This window comes from Lupinus angustifolius, chromosome LG19, assembly GCF_001865875.1.
Source record: "Lupinus angustifolius cultivar Tanjil chromosome LG19, LupAngTanjil_v1.0, whole genome shotgun sequence".
Taxonomy (NCBI): domain Eukaryota; kingdom Viridiplantae; phylum Streptophyta; class Magnoliopsida; order Fabales; family Fabaceae; genus Lupinus; species Lupinus angustifolius.
Window position 1 is genome coordinate 17967346 of NC_032027.1, and position 24158 is coordinate 17991503.

Below are 24158 nucleotides of genomic sequence, written 5' to 3' on the forward strand. Positions count from 1 at the left end.
TTAGTTAATTGGACTAAAATTGTTTGTAAAACTAGTTAAAAATTGTTAAATAAACATATTATATGATAGGGATAACTTAGTCCAAGAATAAATTTAAAAACTTACTCCACTTTGTATTTATTAATTCTAAGAAAATTCATTGGTTTAGATCTGCTTACTAATTCAAATTATTAAACTTTTCTAAAATTGATGACTAAGATATAAAATAAGTTTTTTAAACTAATAAGACTATTTGCTTTGGATAAAAGTTGTTATTTGGTGTGAAATTAAGGATGAGAAGTGTAACATTTCTAGCTTTTTTTTGTAATAAGGGTATTCCTTCATTTTATGGGTAATAGTTTAATTATTTTAGGGGTGTGTGGTTGCTCTTCCAAACAAGTATCGTTCATAGAAATCGAATTATTGATTTGTTAATTGTCCTAGAATCTAGCGGGATCTTACACTATCATACTAGTTTATAGCTTTCAAAAAGTATATTATAGACTAATGTCAACTTTATTTACATCTATTATCACTATTATTACTAGTGTTCTGACATGTAATAAGGTGTTAGACAATCCATATGTTTTAAAATTTAGTATTTATGCTGAACACTAAAATTGTTAAAAAACAAAATTAGTTATTATGAAGATGCTAGATTTAAATATAGATAAAAAAGAATAATAATAATTGTAGAGGAAGAGAAAAGTGCATATGGTATAGTAAGTGTAGAAAAGGGTGGATATCCAACGTCCCAAAATAGTATATTTGTCCAAATATCAATAGTTATTATTGGTCAAGAAATAATTAATTGATTTTTTTAAACTTAAATACATTTTTCAAACAAGAGTGAGTAACACATGTAATTGCGCACTTTGTATGATAGTAAATGTGCTACATAGCAATTATAATATGAGCTTGGCCCCACCGGTCATTCCGTTTGAATTGACATATTTAGTACGGTGAGTAGGAAATTTTAGCCTAAAAATACATATACAACCTGATTTGGAGGCATCTTCTTCCAAAAGAGCATCTAATATTTAAAATTAGGAGTTAAAAGCTTTATTGTGAGCTAGGATGTAAAAGTTTAAGATTGTGTTGACTTATTGTTTAGAACTTACAAATTTTAAACTAAGATAATATATTATTGTGAGATTATGAACTTTGATTTGTAATTTTTATTTATTTTAAAAGAAATTATAAGATGAGATGATTATTTATTTTTGAAATTATGATGGAGTGGACCCATATTTTGAACAAATGATTATAAGTTATGGAAGTGAGTGAGTGAATGAATTCGACTTCAAAGTCTTCTCTTCTCTTCTTCATCTTCTCTTGTTCGTAAAACCATGAATCATAGATCTGAATGTTATAGATTATTATTACTCTTATTTGTTCTTCTTCTTCCTTCAATTATTATTTCCACTGTTACTCCAAAACCCAAGAATGTCCAAACTGCCCTTCGCTCTCATTGGTCCGCTACTCCTCTTCTCTTAGAAGCTGGGTAACCCTCATTTCTCTCTCTCTCTCTTCTTTCTCTCTCTTCTTTCTCACTTTCATTCTCATTCCATTTTATTCATATTCTTATTATACAGTGAATTATTATCCAAACAACGCCAACACTTTTTCTGGGAATTCATTCATATTTGGCTTAATACCAACAACAACAATAATGATGATGATGTTCACGATGATGTTACTTCTTATTCTGCTAAAGCTTGTGTCAACAAAATCGTAGAACATGGAAAGCTTCTATTAACAGACCCATTATCATCATTCTTTCAATTCTCTCTTATTCTAAGATCAGCATCCCCTACCCTTTTACTTTACCGTCAATTAGCAGCCAAATCACTTTCCTCATACCCTCGCCGTAGAGATGTTGCTGTACAACTCGAAAGCCCGGAAGGACGAAAGTGTTGCTGGGTGGACAATGGTTATACTTTGTTTTTCGACCTCGCTGGACTGCTCGTGTGGCTTCAAAGCCCGGATCAACGGTGAATGCTGCTATGTGTTTATTATCCTTGATATGATAACCTATGTGGAATTACTCATAAAAGTTTAGTTTTTTTTATCAGGGTAGGTGATTCATACCAGAGACTTGAAGTGTTCGATTTCGATCATGTTCATTTTGATTCAAGTGTTGGAAGTCCAATTGCTATCCTTTATGGTGCTCTTGGGACTAGTTGCTTTGAGGAGTTTCATAGTGCTCTAGTTGCAGCTTCCAAACAGGTACCATTCTTTCACTTTCTAGTTTTAGTATTAAGGGAATATTATGTTCAGTAATACCTTATACTTTAAGACAATTATAATGACACTCTATTAACCTTCCAAATGGGTTAGCTTTCACAAGGATATTACTTTCGATCAAACCATATAAGTACAATCGTTTATCCGTTAAGACCCAAGGAGATCACAACTAAGAGAAACTAACCAAAGTAATGTTTATGTTAGTAAATGATATAAGTTTCACCTACATTATGAGAAGTGCAGCTTCCATGTTTTTATAAAACAATTGTAGATTTTATTTCCTGATATCATGTAAGTGAAAGTTCAGATTAATGAGGATACGGTAATAGGTGTGAGAGTCATCTAATTGAATAAAAAAGGATGTATGACATTAGCCATATATAGCCATCGAGATTGAAAAAATATTTAGGAAATTCCAAAGGAACTCATATTTTGGAAATCTCCCCAAAACAATCTTGTAATGATTGTGTGTTCCCATACAATAATTATCTATATCTTGTCTAAATACTTTTAGGGAAAAGTTAAGTATGTTGTAAGACCGGTGTTGCCTTCTGGATGTGAAGCAGTCGGTCATTGTGGTTCTGTTGGTGCAAATGAATCAGTAAACTTGGGTGGTTATGGCGTAGAACTTGCTTTGAAGAATATGGAATATAAGGCCATGGATGACAGCACAATTAAAAAAGGTTAGAATGATTGACATGCTTTTTGTTCTTTGTGATTGACATGCTTCTGAGTAAAGAAAATTTCAAAAGGTTTATATTTTGAATGTAGAAGTGATTCCATCGTAGACAGTTGGCACTTATAATTGCTTTATTCTCATTTTCAATATTGAACTTGTGTTATATTTTGCATGTTCCATATTATTAGAGAAACTATACAGTATTCTTTCTGTTTTTTTATTTTTACTTTTTATGTTATCTCAATGTTCGCATTGGCATTTCTAAAATTTGCTGATTTTTTAATGCGTTTCTTAAAACTTCTCTTTCCCTTGCCTTTACCTTTCCTTTTTATGTAATTTTTGTTCACTTCGTAGGGTAATATGTACTAACTATCATGTTTATTCCTGTTGTTCTGGCATTGGCTTCCGAGTTTGAAAGTCTCCAAATGTTAATTTAGGAAACATTTTTTATCGAAACATTTCCTAATTAACAACTTTTGTATAAAAAAGTTAATTAAATGGGTAAGGTTTTTTAATAACAATAATAGCTTAGATGTATATGCAAATAATTCTCTTATTACCATAGTTGTGGGTTACAGGTGTGACTTTGGAGGATCCTCGGATTGAAGATCTTAGCCAAGAAGTCAGAGGATTCATCTTCTCTAAAATTCTGGTTTGTAAAATCACATCTATATTTGTTTTCCGCCATTCACATGATAAAGAAAACCAGCACTTATACTAAACCAACAATTAGTGATTTAGTTCTATATTATTTGTATCAAATTGTTAGAATTGGGTGTCTGCTGGTACCGGATTTCTGCTGTATAATTTATACTTCAGTTTTCTTCCCTTCTTATTTTAATCAACAGATGCTTTAGTTTGACAAATTCTAACCAATAAAGTGGCTTTTAACTTTCATATCTTATTAAGGAATAAATAACAAATTTTCATTTAACAAGTGTTAGAGGAAAATCACTAGCATGTTAGACATATATATAGTAGCCTTCGAAGATCCCAGAGAGAGAGAGAGAGATAAATAAAGAAAATATAGAAGTAGAAAGATAACCATAAAAACAGGAAGACAAGACAACTGCATCAGTTGAGATTGCAGAATAAATTGAAAAGTTTAGACTTTAGATTGTTTGTCTAGATTGACAGTTTACATATGCATGCTAACAAGTTCTTACCGTTGGGAGGCCCAGTGCATAAGACTTCACCTAGTAGGATTTGAGGTGGTAGATGTATGCAGCCTTACCCTCACAAGCGAAAGGCCGTTTCCAATTTCTCACTGATTCTGTTTTTAAATTCAAGATATCACAATTGCAGTTTCCTCCCAATTATTGTACTTAATTCTCCATGTTTTCTCATCAAGTGTGCATATTGTCCCCTTGTTTGTGTATATTTGATGAGCGATAATAACATTCTTTTAACCCGTTTATTTATTTTATTCTATGTCAATGTATTGAAATTTGGAACTTAAACTTGGTCTTTTACTTAGATTTATGCCTAGGACAATAGAGACTTACAGACGTGTTTGCCTGTTTGTGTTTGCTTGCAGGAGCGTAAACCTGAATTAACGTCTGAGATCATGGCTTTCAGGGATTATCTTTTGTCATCAACTGTGTCAGATACACTAGATGTTTGGGAACTCAAGGGTATTGAATTTTTATTCTCGAAAATCAGAATTGATAATTTATATCCATTTTAGTTGGATTCGATGAATTGTGCTCTATTGTTTTAATTGTAACAGATCTAGGGCACCAAACTGTGCAGAGAATAGTCCATGCCTCTGATCCTCTGCAGTCAATGCAGGAAATCAATCAAAATTTCCCTAGCATAGTTTCTTCTTTGTCTCGCATGAAGGTAAATAATCTTGTTACTTTTTTTGGATGCTCAAATATAAGCTCTTAACCAAAAAACTTTCTTACTTTTTCTCCAACATGATTGTATGTCATTCTTATGGAACTGTAATGTATGACAGGTTGTTGATTCTCTTCGGGATGAAATAATGGCAAACCAGAGGATGATCCCACCTGGCAAGTCTTTAATGGCTCTCAACGGTGCTTTACTCAATATTGAAGATATTGACCTTTATCTGTAATATTTTTTCTCCTGCTGATATCATTTACTTTATCATGCTGAAACGCTATTTGCTCTTTGTATTTCATGTTTCCACCTGTATTGTAGCTTGAGGTCACTGTTGCTCTAAAATCTTCAGCATATGAAAAAAATGCTATTTCATCTTGATGGTTCTTTTGTTGTCATATGCATTACTATCTGGATGACTTGTAACTGTTAATTGTACCATTTAGGTTTTTAGTAATTAGTTTAAGGCTCACATGGACGTGTTCAACTTCAAGTTAAGTGAATTTTTTCCAACTTTTTGATGTTTTATTCTTGTTATCTTTTTTATAGGTTACTTGACTTGGTTCATCAGGATCTATTATTGGCTGATCAGTTCTCAAAACTGAAGGTGATTGCCATATAATCTTCATTTTAGGATTTTTTTATTTATTTGTTCAGACCTATAAGAAAGATGTAAAAGAGAGAAAACAGAGCGTAACTGAATTCATAAATTTCTGATTGTAGTGAATCAATTGTTAACCGTCCATACAAATAGAAACAGATATTTATACTTGAGCTGTCATAACTAGAACAACTGTCAATACTCAATAGAAGCTAACCACCTCTACTGACTCAGCAGAGGTGAGTATACACTTAATCCTAGCATTCTATTGAGAAGATAAATATAGCCTAACTATTAATCTAATAAGACCTAATATTATTGGACCTGTGCATTCAAAAACTTGAGAATGTATATAATTATACATATGTAAACTGGAAGAATATGATGTCTTTAGATGTAATGAGGAAATAGGGATGGCTGCCTAAAACGTTGGGAACAGATAGATGGAAGAGGACGAGGTGACATAGTTAATAACTTGATGGTATTGCTTTGGTGGAAAATGTGGGCTATTTGCACAATTAAAATATTAAGGCACTTATATATTGGTATTGGATTTAGATGTACATGGTTTACAAAAGACACAATGGCGTTGTTTGATTTGTGTAGCTGACCCCACCTAGTGGAAAAGGCTTTGTTGTTGTTGTTGTTGTATGTTTCCGTTTCTGTCTTTTAAACTCACTTGTGCATATCATGATCAATGGCAAGAAATTGATGTAGATATTTTGCACTTGATTGATGCTTTGCTGTATATCTATATTGTAATATTGATGTACCCTGAAATTGCAGATTCCTCATAGCACTGTGCAGAAACTGCTCTCAACTTTGCCTCCTTCAGAGTCCAGTATGTTTCGTGTTGATTTTCGTTCCACTCATGTACATTATCTCAACAACTTGGAAGAAGACTCTAAGTACAAATGGTGGAGGAGCAATCTAAATGAGGTTGATTAATCTGATTTTAAAACTTGAAAATATTATTACTTTCAATTTGTCTGTTGTGATTTTTATCTTAACATAAATGTATTTTTTTAGATGTTGATGCCAGTCTTCCCTGGGCAGCTACGTCAAATCCGTAAAAATCTTTTCCATGCAATTTTTGTTCTTGACCCAGCAACCACTTGTGGTCTTGAGGCAAGTTTATTTTCTCCAGATTCATTGCTCTTTATATGTATTTCCAAGTGATATCCTTCATTACGTGGCTTATTGTATGGAGCCTTGCAGTCCATTGATAAGATTATATCGCTGTACGAGAAAAACTTTCCTGTGAGATTTGGAATTGTACTGTATTCTTCGAAGTACATCACACAGTTAGAGAATCATTCTTCAAAAGAGGTTGACAATAAATTTGAGGAGGATATATCTACTCTGGTAAACTTGACCTCTAGTTATGTGTGTTTATACTTTATTTATTTTGGTTATTATGGAAAGGTTATGATGAACTGTATTTGTATTTTTACTTTTCAGATTATACGCCTCTACAACTATATCAAGGGGAACTATGATATTCAAATGGCTTTTGAGTTTCTGAGCAATGTATGAACTCTTTTATTCAGAATGGTATTCTGTTCATTGTGGTTTTATTACCTTGTTCTACCACTGCTTTTATTTGGATGAAAAAGTAATTATATACAAGAATTACTGACTGAAATCCAGAAGAATGCATACTGGGAAGAAAACTGACAGATGCAGTTATATATTGTACTTGCGTTTTATTCCATCTATCTTCAAATTAATTTGAATATGTTAAGTTTCTGATTTGACCCAAAACTACAAGTTGCCACCCTTATGATTCACATTGCTTCATTTCCCCCCTTTTTTATAATTACACAATAGAAAAACTGAAAAGGCCTGATTTCTTTATATCAAAGTGCATCGTTTTCCCCCGAGGTTCCAGTCTAGTTTAACAAGTTTCCCATTTTGTGGATAAAAATGTGCTTTGGAAAGTAAGTACCACATCACCTACCTGTGTCGGAAGTGATTTAAATACATGTTAGGCTACTCTTCTCATTGCCAATTGGTTGAAATAGAATCTTAACTTGGTATTAGAGTCAGAGCCCAATTCCTCTCATGGTTGTCATGGGTGAAAAGAGGCCCCGTGTTGGGAAGTCTCACATCGCCCACCTTATTGTCTTGGGAGTGATTTAAATACTTGTTGGGCTACTCCCCCCATTGTCAATTGGTTTTGAGATGGAACCTTAACAAAATGGTATGGATATATCATAGACAAGTTTTTTGTAAACACATGTTGACTTTGTTCCAAGTCATCTAAAGTTAGTCTTGTTTGCAATTTAATTGATAGAACATTTCTGTGCCTGTATTGTAGGTTAAAAAACTAAGCATTGAATCAGATAGTGATGTAGATGATGCTATTGAAAGGCACCAAGTTGAAGGGGCATTTGTAGAAACAATATTGTGAGTTTTGCAGGACTTCTCTGTTGACCAGCATACTTGCTGACTTTTCTCTAATAATATGGCATTTCAATTTTTTTCAGAATGTTCTTTGTATTTTATTTATAAGCACGAATTGAATATTCTCACTTCTTTTTCTGTAGACCAAAGGTAAGTACCCCACCTCAAGAAATATTACAAAAGCTGGAGAATGAGCAAAAGTTGAAGGGATTGTCACAAGAAAGCTCCATGTTTGTATTTAAGCTTGGTTTATCTAAGCTTCAGTGTTCTCTGTTGATGAATGGGCTTGTTATTGATCCAACAGAGGTAATGGCCTTTTGAATGTTTTTCTCTACCTCATCATCTCATTTCCAAAATTTTGTAGGCCGAGTCAGTCCCAATATATTGGAATATGGTGCCGGAGCCCATCTGTAAAGTTTTACTACTTTGACTTTACTTTGTAACATGCACCCTACACTTTGGAAGACTCAAATCCCTTTAGTAGTGTGTTTGATGTCATGTTTAACTTTGGTCTACTTGTTGTCAACTTCTGTTTTGGGTATGTTCTGCCCAATTTTTGCTATTAAGTATAATTGATTTGTCGTCCTTACTCTTGATAGAGTGTTTATAGGATTCACTTTTCTGCCACATGATTGTGCAATTGATTTTACCAGGAGGCTCTATTAAGTGCCTTGAATGAAGAGACTCAGAGAATACAGGAGCAAGTGTATTATGGACAAATAAAATCTCACACTGATGTATTATCCAAATTTTTATCAGAAGCTGGTATTCAACGATATAATCCTCAGGTATAGTATTTAAAATTTGCACGTTTCTTTTTCGTTGGTGGTCGGGCCACCCTGATTTAGTCATGTATATGTAGCATCTCTATATTTTCTCTCCTTTATTGTATACAAACCCCACTAGGTGGGAGCCTTAGACTGTTTTTTTTGGTATACAAGTCGCAGTGGTGCAGAAAATAGAGAGAAATATGCAGGAATTTCTTTGTTCTGGAGGATTGTTGTAGACCAAATAGGGTGAGTGGGTTGCTCTTTGTAATTTGGTGTCCATCGGGAATATTGCTTTGGTGGTTTCACCTTCAGCTTTGTTCTTTATTACATCATGCTATTTCATAGCAAGTATGATTTGCATCTGACTGATGGGTAACAAATTCTGCAAGTAGAGCTACTCCTGCTACTCCTTGGCAGTGGCGGACCATAACAGGTGCAAGTCGGAGCACCTGCCCCCTGATTGCTTTTTAAATTTATTAAAATATATTTTTTACCTTTTTACCTACGGGAGCGCATCTGCTCATAGACTTGTTAGTGGTTTTTTTGTTGGGTATTAACAGAGTCTGGTATGCTTTGTTGCATGAAAATTTGATTATATCTTTTTTTTGTGAGGATGCCTCATCCTCTTGTTTTGTACTCTTCTCTTAAAGAAACTACTTCCGGGAACTTGTATAATGATGTAACTAACCAATCTTGGTTGCTGTAGATTATTTCCGATAGCAAACCGAGGTTCATATCTCTGTCTACAGCTATTTTTGGAGAGGCATCTGTACTGAATGACATTGACTACTTGCATTCTCCTGGAAGTAAGTTGATGTAGGGTCAGTAGCATCATTCTTGCATTCTTGTTCTTTTGTATTAACACATGGGTTGTTTTCACGAACTCAGCAATAGATGATTTGAAGCCTGTGACACAACTTCTTGCTGTTGACATCACTTCAAGGAATGGGTTGAAATTACTTCGCCAAGGCTTAAATTACCTGGTTAATACTGATTTGCACTTTGAATATTCTTGTTCTTAATATATGTTTTTGTGTGTGTGTCTGTATATGCCTAATGCCTTTCATGAGTTGGACCTACTTGTTCAATGCATTCAAACATATTTGATTTTTATTGGCACATTATGCTGCAGATAGATGGGTCCAAAGATGCTCGTGTAGGTCTTCTTTTTACTGCCAGTCAGAGTACTGATTTGTCTAGCCTCCTTTTTGTTAAGGTTTTTGAAATCAGTACATCGTCATATAGGTTTGTTGTTTCCTCTTAACTATGGAAGTGCTCAACTTTTAGTACATTGATTAATATATCATTTTTCTGTTTTGCAAATTCCTTCAACGTTTTGGTGATTCCTTTTCGAAGTTGAAATACAGTTTTCACATCAGTTGTTTGAATGGTGGTTTTATGCAGCCACAAGAAGAACATATTAGACTTCTTGGATCAGCTTTGCTCATTCTATGAGCAGAAATACATTGTTACCTCAGTTTCGGAAGTTGATAACACTCAAGCATTTATTGATAAGGTCTGTGAGCTTGCTGAGGCTAATAGATTACCTTCTAAAGGCTATAGGTCTGCTCTTATAGAATTTCCCGCTGAAGAAGTGAGAAAGCACTTGAGTAAGGTACTTATGGTGGTTGCTTTATAATATATTGTTATAGACAACTGTGTTTTGGTCCACTTTTACTTTTTCTCATTTGATGCTAGTACCTGATCAAAGTTATTTTATGCTTCTCTTGCTTTCCCTCTTTGCTTCTCTCCTCCATTTATTTATTTTGTGGAAGTTTGCATAGTTCTAAGGAGGGTGAGCCTCGGTGCAGCGGTAAGGTTGTTGCTTTAGTGGCCAAGAGGTCAAGGGTTCAAATCCCGGAAACAACCTCTCCAATTGCAGGGATAAAGCTGCATCATCTACTCTCCCAATACCCCACTAGGTGGGAGTCTCATGCATTGGGCCACCTTTTTAGGTTTTCACACGTATAGAATCTATCTCATAGCCTTTCACTGACATTTTCTTTCCTTTTTGTTCGGCTATCATGAAAGTTTGTACATTTGTACTAAATGAGGTTTCTTGCAGGTGGAAAAATTTGTGAATAGGGTACTTGGGATTGAGTCTGGTGTCAATGCTGTCTTTTCTAATGGAAGGGTAAGACTGTTAGTCTCATTGACTATTTCACAGTGTATTTGGTCCCTGTTGAATAATTAGCAGCTCTAATTTTCAATACGTAGTTACTTACATCTATGTGTGTCTCTATCCCTTTATGCAAGTTGTTGAAGACGAAAGGTGCTAGTGGGTCCTAATGTTTTGAGGCTAGAGGGAGCCAAAAAGTACACGCCTCACTAAAGAAAGGAGTTAATATTAGAAAATGAAAGGATTGAAATATTTTCTTATTGTTCAATGATTTTTCAAATAAATTAGCTACCCATGCATGACATACATGTTAAAAATAAAAGATTATGATGTTCCAAAGTTTGACAACCAGTTATAAATTTAGCGTTCTGACTGTTTTCCCCTTCAGCAGCACTTTTAGCAAGCTATATGGCTGGTCTTTCAGAGAACATTTAATTTTTCATCCAGAAAGGCACTCCTAAAGAGCTATGAGGCGCTGACCCATTATAGCGCTTTGTCTACACTGCATTCAAATTTGATTAGTTTTCGTCAATGATAAAATCTGTCATTCTTCCTGTGTTAACCTTAACATTTATGTTTCATAGGTAACTTATCCTATTGATGAAAGGACACTTTTGAGTGCTGATCTGCATCTTCTTGAATCGATAGAGTTTAAGCAGAGGACTAAGCATATCGTAGAAATTATAGAAGAAGTGAAATGGCTAGATGTTGACCCGGATATGCTAACAAGGTTTCTTGATCTTTGCCCTCTATTTTGAACTTTGGATTGTTGCTCGATGCTTACTTGCATCTATTATCAAGTTAATTTATTGATTCAATATAGCTCCCCAATCCCCTCAGCAAATTGATTACTAATGAAAGACTAATGTTGCCTTTCACACTATTTTAATCTGCTTGTTTAAATGCTGGCTAACTGATTTTAGAGTAAGTCACAGTCAACCTACTTCGGGTTGATGAAACATCATAGAAGATTAAAGCTCCTTATTGTGTTACTTGAGTATTCAGTGTAGTTTCCGGGGCAGGTTTGTGTAATTTCACTAAGTCAGAGCTCTCTTCGATTTTTTTACTTCATCAAAATTCAATCCTGTATGGAGATCATCAGCATTTTATTTTTGGCTGTGATGTTTCATTCAGTTTATTTTTTCCCATCAAAATATTGATTTGTGAAACCTAGCTATATAGTATTTGCTAAAATTATTTATATCTGTGTGATATCATGTAATAGATAGAATCTAAGCTAGAAAGGAGGGGTAAGAGAGAAAGAGAAGAGAATCTAAAATCTGGTATTTCCAATTATGATTTGGCAACTGTATAAGTAAAGAGAACAATGCTTATATAGATAAGAAGAGATAGAAGGCCAGCTGGCTTCTCTCCTAATAACTAATTACTTAACAAACCAATCTCTCAACAGACTGATAACTAAGTAAAGGATCTACAGAAACTATTTACTAATAACTATTCTTCTACTCTAATAATGTTCAATCTTTATCTTTTTAGAATATGACAATTTTCTGATCTTTCTGTGTGTTGTTTGCAGCAAATTCATTAGTGATATTGTCATGGCCATATCATCTACAATGGCTACACGGAAGCGGAATTCTGATAGTGCCCGTTTTGAGATTCTTAATGATCAACATAGGTAATTTTAATTAGTTACTGTGCACTCAATCTAGACAGAAAGAGTTGTAACTTGCACTAAATCTAGATAGAAAGAGTTGCAACTTTAGAGATCAATGTTTTGTCAATGAAGATGACCTTATCATGTTTTGGCTGCTGATTTAACTGTATTATTGTATGATATTAATATTCTTATGTCATTTGTTCTGGGCAGTGCCATTATTCTACAAAGTGAAAATTCTAGCATTCATATTGATGCTGTTCTTGATCCTTTAAGTCCAACAAGCCAGAAGTTGTCAGGAATTCTTCGTGTTTTGTGGAAGTACGTTCAGCCCAGCATGAGGATTGTACTGAATCCATTGGTTGGTTGATATTTATTCTACTAGTCATGTTTATTATTCTTGACTTTTTGGTTTCCTCTGACATAACTTGTTCCTTCTTTTCTTCTTCGATACATCTGACACTCTCAAGACCCCACTGTAATGCGAGCTGTGTGTCTTGTGTATAAATCACGATGTTTACATATAACCAATTGTATTATATATAAAAAGTTATGTCACATGTATAGATTCTTGACCCTGTCAGATGTACTATAAAAAATGCTAGTTTTCTACAACTAACAGCTATATTTTCTTTTAATTTAGTGTCAATACATGCTGAATCTTTAATATTTCATAAAACCAATATTGAATTCCATATTTTTTTCATGCCAGAGTTCACTTGCTGATCTTCCTCTCAAGAACTACTACAGATATGTAGTACCAACAATGGTATATCTTACACTTTTTACCTCTTGGATAGTTCCAGATGGTATTTGATGTTTGGTCTCTTAGATTTTTATTACTTTTGCAGGATGACTTTAGTAGCACTGACTCTTCAATAGATGGCCCGAAAGCATTTTTTGCTAACATGCCGTTATCTAAGACTCTCACCATGAATCTTGATGTTCCCGAACCTTGGCTTGTTGAGCCTGTTGTTGCTGTGTATGTATTGTCCTTTACATTCTGTTAAATTGTCCATGATTCTCCTCTTTTTCTGTTTACTTGCTTGAGAGTAGAAAAGGTTTAAGGACAGTTATTTATTCAAAAGAAATCACATTGATCTCTTAATTTAATTTCCCGTAACTATAACATCTTTTAAGTCGCTGCCCCCCTGATATATATACATATATATATGTATGTATTATATAAAACCCATCTTTTATAGAGAAGAAACATGTGAACAAATTGAATCAGAACTTCTTTAAACTGTAAAATGGTATGAGCTGTTACGAAGAGTAAAAGAGGGGTTAGGTATCTAGTAAATAAAAAATTGAGTAGGTTTAATAATTAGCAAAAGATACAGACTTTTAATAGAAAGTATTCCCTCCCTTATTTATTTAAACAAGGGATGTAGATGGAATTTTGCCTTACCTTGACAGGCGTTTGTGTAATTTAGTTTATCATGTCTTCTCTTCGTATGTGTTCTGGCAGGCATGACCTGGATAACATTCTGCTTGAAAACCTTGGTGACACAAGAACATTGCAAGCAGTTTTTGAACTTGAAGCTCTTGTCCTCACAGGTAAATTTGAATTTTGTTTATTAAAAATATTGGATGGTGATTCTTTGTGATATTTTCACTTAATAGCATTAATTATTAAGTTGTACTTTCTACGAATTGGTTTTCACTCTTACCAAAATTGTTCATATCTAAATAAGGTCATTGTTCTGAGAAAGATCATGATCCTCCTCGAGGTCTTCAGCTGATTCTTGGAACCAGAAGCACGCCCCATTTAGTTGATACTCTTGTGATGGCCAACCTAGGCTATTGGCAAATGAAAGTCTCTCCAGGGGTTTGGTTCTTGCAGCTTGCTCCTGGTAGAAGTTCTGAGCTATATATTTTAAAGGAAGGTGATGATGAAACTCAGGATAAACAATCATCAAAACTAATTACTATTAATGATTTACGGGGTAAAGTAGTTCATATGGAAGTAGTGAAAAGAAAAGGCAAGGAGCATGAGAAATTGCTGATTCCTGATGATGATGAACATCCACAAGATAATAAGGGAGTGAGTGCTTGTTTATTTGACTATCATTTTATCGAAAATTGTGTGTTGAAGAAAAAGGAAGAAGCATTATTATTTAAATGCACAAACAATTGCAAAGCCTCACTGGTTTCTTTGCATGTTCTGTAGGGAAGCACATGGAATTCTAATTTAATAAAATGGGCTTCTGGTTTCATTAGTAGCAATGAACCATCCAAAAAAGCTGAAATCAGTTCACCAGTGAGTTATATTTTTGTTATTTTAACCTGACCCTTTTACATTATTTGATTTGTTAAGGGAGACTTAAGTTTCAATATTATAATCAAACTTGATGCTGTTAAAAAAGTTTTAACCTGGTTGATCTTGTATTTATACCTCGACGATTTAGATTATGTAATGCTTGCATATGATAGCTTTGGTTTTAGTTGTTAGATGAAAAGATCACTGTTATATAGCCTAACTCTTGCTCAATTATGTGTTTTATCGAAGTTCATGCTAAATTTTGTATTAAAGCTCTTTACCTTCAGCTCTCCACCCTCTGGTCCACCACCTCCCCTTCCATTTTCTATTTCATGTTATATACCTACTCCATTTCCAAAGGTCTAATAGACTGAACCTCTTCTTTGTAATAGGAGAGAAGGGATGGACGGCACGGAAAAACTATTAATATCTTTTCAATTGCTTCCGGACACCTGTAAGTGATTTCTATTGTTTTAACTTGTGATACTATAATTTGTTTTTAGTTATGGCCATGAGCCAGTGATTTCATGCATTTACCTAATAGCTGTTCTGCTATAAAAATACAATAGCAGATGCATATACACTTTTTTTGGGATACAGATGCATAGTATACACTCTATACTTGAATTCTAGGCCATGTTTTTATATGATTAGAGTTATTTAATTTCTATCATCACTAATGCAATATTCACTTTGTCTTGGTTTGATGTATTTTTTTTCTCCAGATATGAACGCTTTCTCAAGATTATGATTCTAAGTGTTCTAAAGAATACCCATCGTCCTGTTAAATTCTGGTTCATAAAGAACTACCTGTCTCCTCCTTTTAAGGTTAGAAATCCACCAAATATATGCTTCAATGTTGATTCATTTGTATATTGGAACTTCAAAGTTGAATATAATGAGTTTGCTTGACATCCTTGAACTATTTTTGTTGTCTTAAACACACAGGATCTGATTCCCCAAATGGCCGAAGAGTATGGTTTTGAATATGAACTAATCACATACAAATGGCCTACATGGTTGCATAAGCAGAAAGAAAAACAGCGAATAATTTGGGCATTTAAAATCTTATTCCTAGATGTCATCTTCCCCCTTTCCTTGGAGAAGGTATCATGCCTCTTCTTTTTTTCCTTTGCAATCTCAATTTCAGTGGCACATGCACCACACTATAACACTGTCAAGGATGATGATCGATAAAAAGAAAATTCCCCATTGAAAAATTGTGTTCAAAATTGTGCCAATATTTGCAGGTCATTTTTGTCGATGCTGATCAGATTGTCAGGGCTGACATGGGAGAACTCTATGACATGGATTTAAAAGGAAAACCTCTGGCATATACTCCTTTTTGTGATAATAATAAGGAGATGGATGGATATCGGTTTTGGAGACAAGTAAAGGCCACTATTGAATTTATATTTTTTATATATCAAGTTATTTTTCTTTTTCATTATACATGGACTCTTATTTTTGTCACAATGAATGTTGATTCAGCATTGTATCCTAAGTTTTTATTCACCTTGTTATTGTGTCATAGGGTTTCTGGAAGGATCATTTGCGGGGGAAACCATACCATATTAGGTTAATAACTACTTTCTTAATTGTATTGCCAGAAAATAGTTGGAGTATATAGAGATCATTTCTCTAATTGTTTTCATTTATGCTTGCAGTGCTTTATATGTTGTTGATCTGAAGAAGTTCCGAGAAACTGCGGCTGGAGATAATCTTAGAGTTTTCTATGAAACCCTTAGCAAGGATCCAAATAGTCTTTCCAACTTGGATCAGGTAAGCAGATGAGTCAATAGTTTTTCTTTACCTGATTATTTTTTTAGTTGTGAAAGAGCCACTTAAAAGATTAAGTTGTCATTTGTCAAGTATAGTTGATGTAGTGGAATTTTTATCTGACTTTGAAGGCCTTTTTTAGAAATTCTCTGAAAAAGGCCTATTAAATTCATGATACAAGGGTTTGAAACTTGTATTTGTATAAGTTGGAGTTTCATTAAATAATATTTTTATGTGAGTAAGGTTGTATACATTTATCCTTCCTGATTGTGTGATTGAGTTATAGGTTTTTATTTATTTTCCATCAGTTTAGACGAGCACAGTTTCATTTACTTTCATCGTACATCCCGTTACCCTTTGTGTACATTTATTTATTTTATTGAGGGACACTAAAAAAGTTGATCAATGGTTCAGGATCTCCCCAATTATGCTCAGCATGCAGTGCCCATTTTTTCTTTGCCACAAGAATGGCTATGGTGTGAATCATGGTGTGGTAATGCTACAAAATCCAAGGCAAAAACAATTGATCTGTGCAACAATCCCATGACAAAAGAACCCAAACTTCAGGTGAATATTTGCATTTTGAAATGTTTTTTTCTAGGAAACTCACATCATATCACTCTACTGATATTTTTGCATTTTCTTCATATACTTTTGTTAACTTGTCTCTACTTTGGTCTTCAGGGTGCTAGACGAATAGTATCCGAGTGGCCAGACCTTGATTTGGAAGCAAGAAGATTCACTGCACGAGTCCTAGATGACGATCAAGAACTTGTACAATCCCCTAATCAATCAGAGGATTTGACTACTAAAGATTCGTCGAAAGACGACTTGGAATGGAAGGCCGAGTTGTGAAGACTATACATGAGATTGTTTTGTGCATTTCGGAAGTTCTTTTAATCTGAGATATGCAGTTTGGCACCACATAGCATCATGGTGTCTTTCTTACCAAGAAGTGCCTTATTGGCATGCCAGTTTTCCAATCAAGATAACAGCAAATGAAGATTTGCCTTCTCTGTTAGCCAATTCCTGTGCCACAAAAGAAGGGTTTGGTTTTGGAGAAATGTATGAGAATGTTTATCTAGACTTCAGTGCTATCATTGTGGACATAGTTAAAGTGATCTCACTAATCCTATATTTATAGAATTAATTTTTAATTTCTAGAATACATTTTTTGAATACTGAAGTGAAAATTGAGTTTTGTAGCAGTGCCAGATATAATAAAGTCATTGTAACTTTATTCTCCAATTATTTTCAGGTTATTCATCTCTCTCTCAATGGGTGCATGCTATCACATTATTAAGATTATGATTGTGAATGGTTATGTTTTTTTTTGAAGTTACTATAGCATATAATATGATTCAGTCATTAAGGAATTATTGTATGTCATATCTTTTCATTAAATTTGAATTAACAATATCTAAATCAATGGGTGCATGTGTATATGGTAATGCCAAGGTTCAAAATCCATAAAATTGACATTTTTGGAAGAGATAATTATGTATCCCGACACTCTTAATTAAAAATATAAAAAATTCAACTACAGAAAATTAACTATGCATCTAATATGACAGAAGATTATAATACAAAACCAATATCATGAGTGGATGTATATTTTGAGATGAAAGGTTACATTTTCCCTTAAAATCAGGTTGCTATGATTTTGCTTTGGTGCATTGACCTTTCTTTTTAAAATTGAACCATATCCATTCAAGTTGTCCTTAATTCCTGCAATGATTTGATGAAAATCAACCCACAAATAAACTATTAGAGAATATTCAATTTTGTCAATAATTGTATAGACAATAACCCCTAATTGTGTGAAAGCTGGCCCCAAAAAATTATATTTTTTGGTTAAGTAAGCACACTAGTATACATAACAATAAGGTAAAAGTTTAGCAACAAGATAGTAGTTTAATGGTGTAAAGCTCTCCTAGATTCTCATGATATAAAAAGGTTAAGGGTTCGATTCATGAAAACGACATTTATTAGAATGAACAGTGATAAACTTTAAAAGTGATTAGTTCGTTATCCAAAAATAGTAAGAATATACCATACAAAAAAAACTAAAACTTTTATTTCATCTAATTTTTTTTGGTACATATAAAAATTAGCCCATTATGCCTATAAACTAATTAATTAATTTAACTAATAATAATTAATTTAGTAAATTGGGTTATTACAATAAGTTACTAACTTGTATGATTATAATTAATAAATTATTTGAGGTTTATTATGATTTATAAACTAGACACTTGTGTTATTTTTAACTTATAAGCTAATTTACAAACAATTTTGAACTAATATTATTAACTTTGAACTCCCAACTTTATGCTTTCAACAAATTCTGCTAAATAGGTATGGCATTTCTCTTATTTATAAAGCAACTTCTGAACATTATATGAACATCATATATGATTATCTTTTGTAGACTAAATTTTAAAAATAACAAAGAAAATTGTTGTAACAAAAAGTGTATAAATAAAGTATTTTCCTACACACCATAGCCTTTAGTGTGTGTAGAGTATGGTCCATACAAAAAAGACCCTCACATACATATAGTGACCTAATTAAAAATACTTCTCAGTAATAAAAATAAATTTAAACCTTACAATCATACATAGATATTTATGATTAAAAGTTTAGTTATCAAGCACATAATAGTCTTATATATCTATCTTCTAATATTTATTATTTAAATAAGATCTAATGGTTCTCCTTCGACTATATTCTTATTTATATATATATAGGTAATGTGCTATCTAGAATAATTGGGAACATGTCTAGACGTTATATATAATATTTCATGCAAATGATGGTAATTTTGATTCAATGGCCACAATAAAATGTTGGGTCCTAAAGGATAAAGAAGAATGTGCAATTATATTGTGTAAAATACTCTTTAGTACACTGAACCCAATCAATAACTTCTCTTTTTAAAAGAATCAAAATTGGACCAACTTTGTAATGAGAAGTAGAATGAATCTTAGTCAAAATAGTCCAACTTTAGCACCAAGGAAACACAATCCAACATATCTTATATAAAGAGCTTTAACATTCTTAATATTCCTTTTTACCACTTATGTTAAGTCCTTCACCCAATAATACACAATGGAAAAAACTTGTTAGTGAAATTGACAAGAATAATTCCATTTCTTTTCATGTTTGCATTTTTTTATGCTATATGATCTATATTTATCTTTTTTTCATTATTCTACACATGGTTATGCTTTCTCTCACCTTATGGAATAATATTACCCATACAATAAATTTGAACAATTTTCTCCATGACTTTGCTTTTTTTCTAATAGTGTAGGTTTTGCTTTTTTCTAAGAGTTATCTCATGCTTAAAACTTCATAAAGTACATCAATCTCAAACCATGACATATAAAATGTACATCATATGTTATGCGTTCAAAAAGTAGAACTTAGAGAATTCATAAAAATATAAACTAACATTTATTGAGTTTAATTGATTAAGGATGGATCGAGAATATTGTTTTGGGATAGGGATACTTGTTGGGAACAAAAAATAAAATGTAACTAATGGTGTCTCATTCCCTATTTTAAGCCAATCAGATATTGCCACATGAATAATAAAAGAAAATTTTTAAAACAAAAAGTAACATTATGATTGATTAATGAGACACCGTTATAAACATGTTGAAATTATAAACCATGAGTTTAAAGAAAATAGGAGAGATTCCCAATGATCACCTCCAGTGGCTATGGTTCTTTCCATTAGGACCCTTTCACCATAGAAACTTGAGCTCCTAAGCTACCCTTTTGTTTGATATCTACAAAAACACTTTTTTCCTTAACTTTCCTATTTTATATCTCTCTTTATAAACACATCAATCTCCATCAACCACTACACATTACACTCTTTTTTCCAACACTTGTTGCATTCATTTGCATGATGAGTTCTAATCCATGCACAAACTCTTCTACTTCTGTGAATGGTTTCTACAACTTCCTCACACAAGGACTCAATGAACTACACCAATCATTCCTCTCCAACAACTTCATGTCAATACAGTTCCTTTCAAAGGTTCTATCTTATCTTCAATCATTCCATTCTCAACTAACTATCTTGGTCCACAAGCTTAGATTACCTGTTGGTGGAAAATGGCTTGATGAATACATGGATGAAAGTTCAAGGCTTTGGGATGCATGTCATGTTCTCAAATCTGCTATTTCTGGATTAGAAAATTATTACTTAGCTGCTTCTAATATCTTTTCTTCTTTAGATGGTTACCATCATTTGACTCCACAAATTTCACATCAGGTTTGTAATCTCACTTTAAATGAAAATGATATAAATGCCGATATATATTGTTTTCTCTTTGATATTTCACAGTATTTCTTTCTCTATTACTGGAGAGAAGTCTCACTCGTCTTGGTTCATATATATGTTCCATTATTTTGTCATAAAGCAAATTTAATGAAAACATGTCTTAATCAAATATAAGCTCCATATGTATGTTCCATCCTTTTGTCAAAATATGGTATTTGTTGTTTTAGAAAAGTCAATGAACTTTGTAATAAACATATACACATGCCTTAATCAAATATAAGCTTCATATGTTTGTTCCATTCTTTTTGTCAAAAGCTTGTTGAATGTTTTGGAAAACTCAATGAGGTTATGTAACACACATATATACATGTCTTAATCAACTTAAAGCTTCATATATATCTTACATTCTTTTGTCAAAATCTTATCTATTGTGTTAGAAAACTCTATGAACTTATATGATTCACATGTATATATATATGACAGGTTATGAGAGCAATAAATGTTTGTCAGAGGGATATTCTAGGAATGGAAGAAGAGAACAAAAGATTAATGGAAACAAGGATTCAAGCATTGTCACAAAGTATGAATCAGAACATATCAATGGAATCAAAACTAAATGGATTCAATGGCTTCAGAGGTGTGCTTTATGCAATGAGGAGTGTTAGCTCATTACTACTAATGATATTGCTTAGTGGCATTGCTTATTGTTGGTCTTCTTCCTCTTGTTTTCACCAAGAAAAGAACATGGTATTTGGTTCTGGATTCATTGTTTCAATGACAATGTTGAAGCAAAAGGTGGCAGAGGAGATAGATCAAAATCATGGGCAGCAAGGGATTTTGATGTTTGAATTCCAACAAGCAAGGATTGCAATGGAAGAGTTGAAAGATGAGTTGGAGAGAATAGCAAGTTATGATGATGATTATGATGAAGTAGAAGGTGAGATGCAAGAAAAAGCTGATAAGTTGAAGAGTTGCTTTGAGTTGTTGAGATGTGGAGTGGAAAGTATTTCAGGGCAAGTTGATGATTTCTTTGATGAAATAGTACAAGGAAGGAAGAAGCTTTTGGACATGTGTAGTCACAGGTAGATACAATTTTGATACAGATAACAATATTATCACATTGTTACTCTTGTGAATGCCATTTTTCATAACTATTTTGTAATCATTCATCAAAGCTATTTTAGGCATTAGTCTAGTGGTATAAAGTTTCACTAGATTTTCGAATAGACCAAAAATATCAAGGATTCGATGTCCGAGGGCGACATGTGTTGGATGGACATTTACGCACCCGAAAAGAATTAGTTCCTTAACCATAATGTGAGAGATACCCTCAAAAAACTATTTTGTTGTTTATAAAGCAGGTGCCTTTTTAATGGTTATAACTTATAAAGTATGTGTAAAAAACCATGTTGACAAAACAAAACTAGTATAAGATGCAGATTTTCCATTGTGTTATGTGCAGAGCAGCTATGGCAAGAGAAAAGTACTTGAAAAGAGAGCAGTGTGTAACATTTTTTTATTTTAAAAATATATATGTTTAAAAAATGGAAGCAATGTCACCCTTTTTTACTGCATTAATGCATGGTCTTTAAATTTTTTATTTGGTCTTTTTTGATCATATATTTCAATTTTTCATGGTTGATAGTCAAGTTTCATTATAGGCAATTGTATTGAGTCCTTGATGGGGCCTTTCTAAGAATGTGATTCTTGCTTTGAAGTAAAGCAACATTGCTATTCATAGATAAAAATGAAGTAAATCAATAATAAATAAAAACAGAATATTTAGAAGCAGGTGACTTCAAGAGAAAGAAACATCTTTTCTATCCAAAGGGTAGTATTCTCTACCTGTTTTGGACAAGGGACAGAATAAAAGAAACAAATTGGAAAGAACAAAAGGGTATTTGATAAAAACATGTGAAATTTTTTATATGAATGTGTTACTATTTTTAATAAAAACATGTGAAATACTTTATCAATGAAAGTAAAATATGTATAACAATTCTTATACATAATCAACCCAATCTAAATTGCATCAAATTTGTATTAGATAATATTTTTTTGCTTGAAAGGGAACCATACAGAACCATGAAGGCCATTGTTGGCATGACCATCTCCTTAACTTTTTAACTCTGCCATAAACCAAACACTCCCTCAATTACTTGTATAATCAAAGTTACACAAATTTGCAAGCTCTATTGAAAGTTAAAGAAAAACTATGTTGCTTAGAATGCAAGTTTGAAACACATAATTTCACATGATTATGCTGCTACATTGTAGCTTGTAAGCAAGAAATTCAGAAACTATAGGGTAAACAAATGTGATTATAGCTTTTTCATGAAGGTTAACAGAATCTGACATGGTTAAGACATTGGAAGAGGAGAAAAAACTTTGTCCAAGAATTACAAGTTACAACCTCATAAAGGCAACAGAAAAATAAGATGTGAAAACAACCCTTCAATTAAAAGCAGCTCTTTACTTTATTCTAGTCCCTAGGATTAGGATTGATATCATATGTAACCAGCAACATCAGATATTCCTCTCTTAAAAGTCAAAAGTGTTCTTCCACATGAGAAAATAAGAGAAAATTATCATATTCATCATCATTATAACATAGAAAAAAGATTATCATATTACTTTAAAGTATAATACCAATGGCAATGAACAATATTTCTTTCCTTGTGATGTGAAATGACAAGTGATCTCAGTTGTGAAACAATGATGGAAAAACATAGTGATGATGAAGTATAGAGAGAAAGAGAATCTATGAGATGATTAAATTTCAAATAGCTTTTCATTGTTTTCTTATTGCACTATACAAGAGAGGTACCTTATGTCTGATGTTAACTGTGTTTTATACTATCAAACTCTTTTTTCCCATTTTGCATTCTTTGCTGTTGGTCACTAAAGCAATAATGGGTTTATCTGTCTAACTAAATCAGATCAGTGTCCATGATTCCAAAACCAAAGATATTTTAAGTGTCACCAAACTAATCAATATAAAATACAACAGAACAGGGCGGCTTATCTTTTCTGGTACTACTAAGGTTATCCTTTACTTTTTTAGTAAGAAACTAATCTCTTTCGGGTTTTGTGGCTGCCCCTCCCAACAAATGTCGCTCTCAGGAATCAAACTCTCAACCTTGGGAATCCAGTGGGGCCTTACATCACTAGACCAACACCTTGCCTTGTTTACATGCATATCTACACATATTTTTCCATTTACATCAATAATTTTGGCTATAAAAAATAGCTCCTCAAATTTGTACAGTTTTCTTTCAACTTGCATGCTTTTTTATTAATTACAAAAGGATATTCTTGAACTTAACCCTCACATAAGTGACCCCGACAAATATAACTAATATATAATACAGGTTAGTTTGATAAGGGTTGAGTGACATCATTTATCTGGCTGGAACGAAGGAAACCATTAAATATGATTCCAAAGGTATCTTATTTTATCATTGATCAGAAATTTTTCATGAAAAATATAAACCAGAGTTTACAGAGAGGAAAGAGTAGTGGACCCACAATAAATAGAGGCAGGGTTTATTCATT

The 24158-nt window shown here is 32.9% G+C and overlaps 2 protein-coding genes across 2 annotated transcripts; both read left to right on the forward strand.

Moving 5' to 3' along the window:
- Positions 1299–17568, forward strand: LOC109334473 (UDP-glucose:glycoprotein glucosyltransferase-like). Its single transcript, XM_019570280.1, has 37 exons — positions 1299–1483; positions 1575–1973; positions 2055–2208; positions 2741–2909; positions 3484–3557; positions 4443–4539; positions 4635–4747; positions 4866–4981; positions 5300–5357; positions 6138–6290; positions 6381–6479; positions 6570–6716; positions 6813–6881; positions 7672–7760; positions 7901–8063; positions 8411–8545; positions 9234–9333; positions 9416–9510; positions 9660–9772; positions 9932–10142; positions 10593–10661; positions 11231–11376; positions 12184–12285; positions 12478–12625; positions 12977–13033; positions 13116–13246; positions 13736–13824; positions 13962–14311; positions 14438–14527; positions 14920–14981; positions 15253–15355; positions 15476–15634; positions 15778–15918; positions 16062–16105; positions 16195–16309; positions 16721–16873; positions 16991–17568. Exons 1-37 carry the CDS (start codon positions 1329–1331, stop codon positions 17159–17161), a joined length of 4839 nt encoding a protein of 1612 aa, XP_019425825.1. The 5' UTR covers positions 1299–1328; the 3' UTR covers positions 17162–17568.
- On the forward strand, positions 20051–21921 carry LOC109333792. The gene is made up of 2 exons (XM_019569362.1): positions 20051–20594; positions 21087–21921. Exons 1-2 carry the CDS (start codon positions 20223–20225, stop codon positions 21687–21689), a joined length of 975 nt encoding a protein of 324 aa, XP_019424907.1. The 5' UTR covers positions 20051–20222; the 3' UTR covers positions 21690–21921.

Excerpts from the sequence above, each read along its gene's own strand:
- LOC109334473 (XM_019570280.1), top strand. The coding sequence starts at position 1,329 with ATGAATCATAGATCTGAATGTTATAGATTATTATTACTCTTATTTGTT. Across the intron at positions 9,334-9,415 it reads CTACTTGCATTCTCCTGGAA|CAATAGATGATTTGAAGCCT; the intron begins GTAAGTTGATGT and ends TCACGAACTCAG. Across the intron at positions 11,377-12,183 it reads GACCCGGATATGCTAACAAG|CAAATTCATTAGTGATATTG; the intron begins GTTTCTTGATCT and ends TGTTGTTTGCAG.
- LOC109333792 (XM_019569362.1), top strand. The coding sequence starts at position 20,223 with ATGATGAGTTCTAATCCATGCACAAACTCTTCTACTTCTGTGAATGGT. Across the intron at positions 20,595-21,086 it reads CTCCACAAATTTCACATCAG|GTTATGAGAGCAATAAATGT; the intron begins GTTTGTAATCTC and ends TATATATGACAG.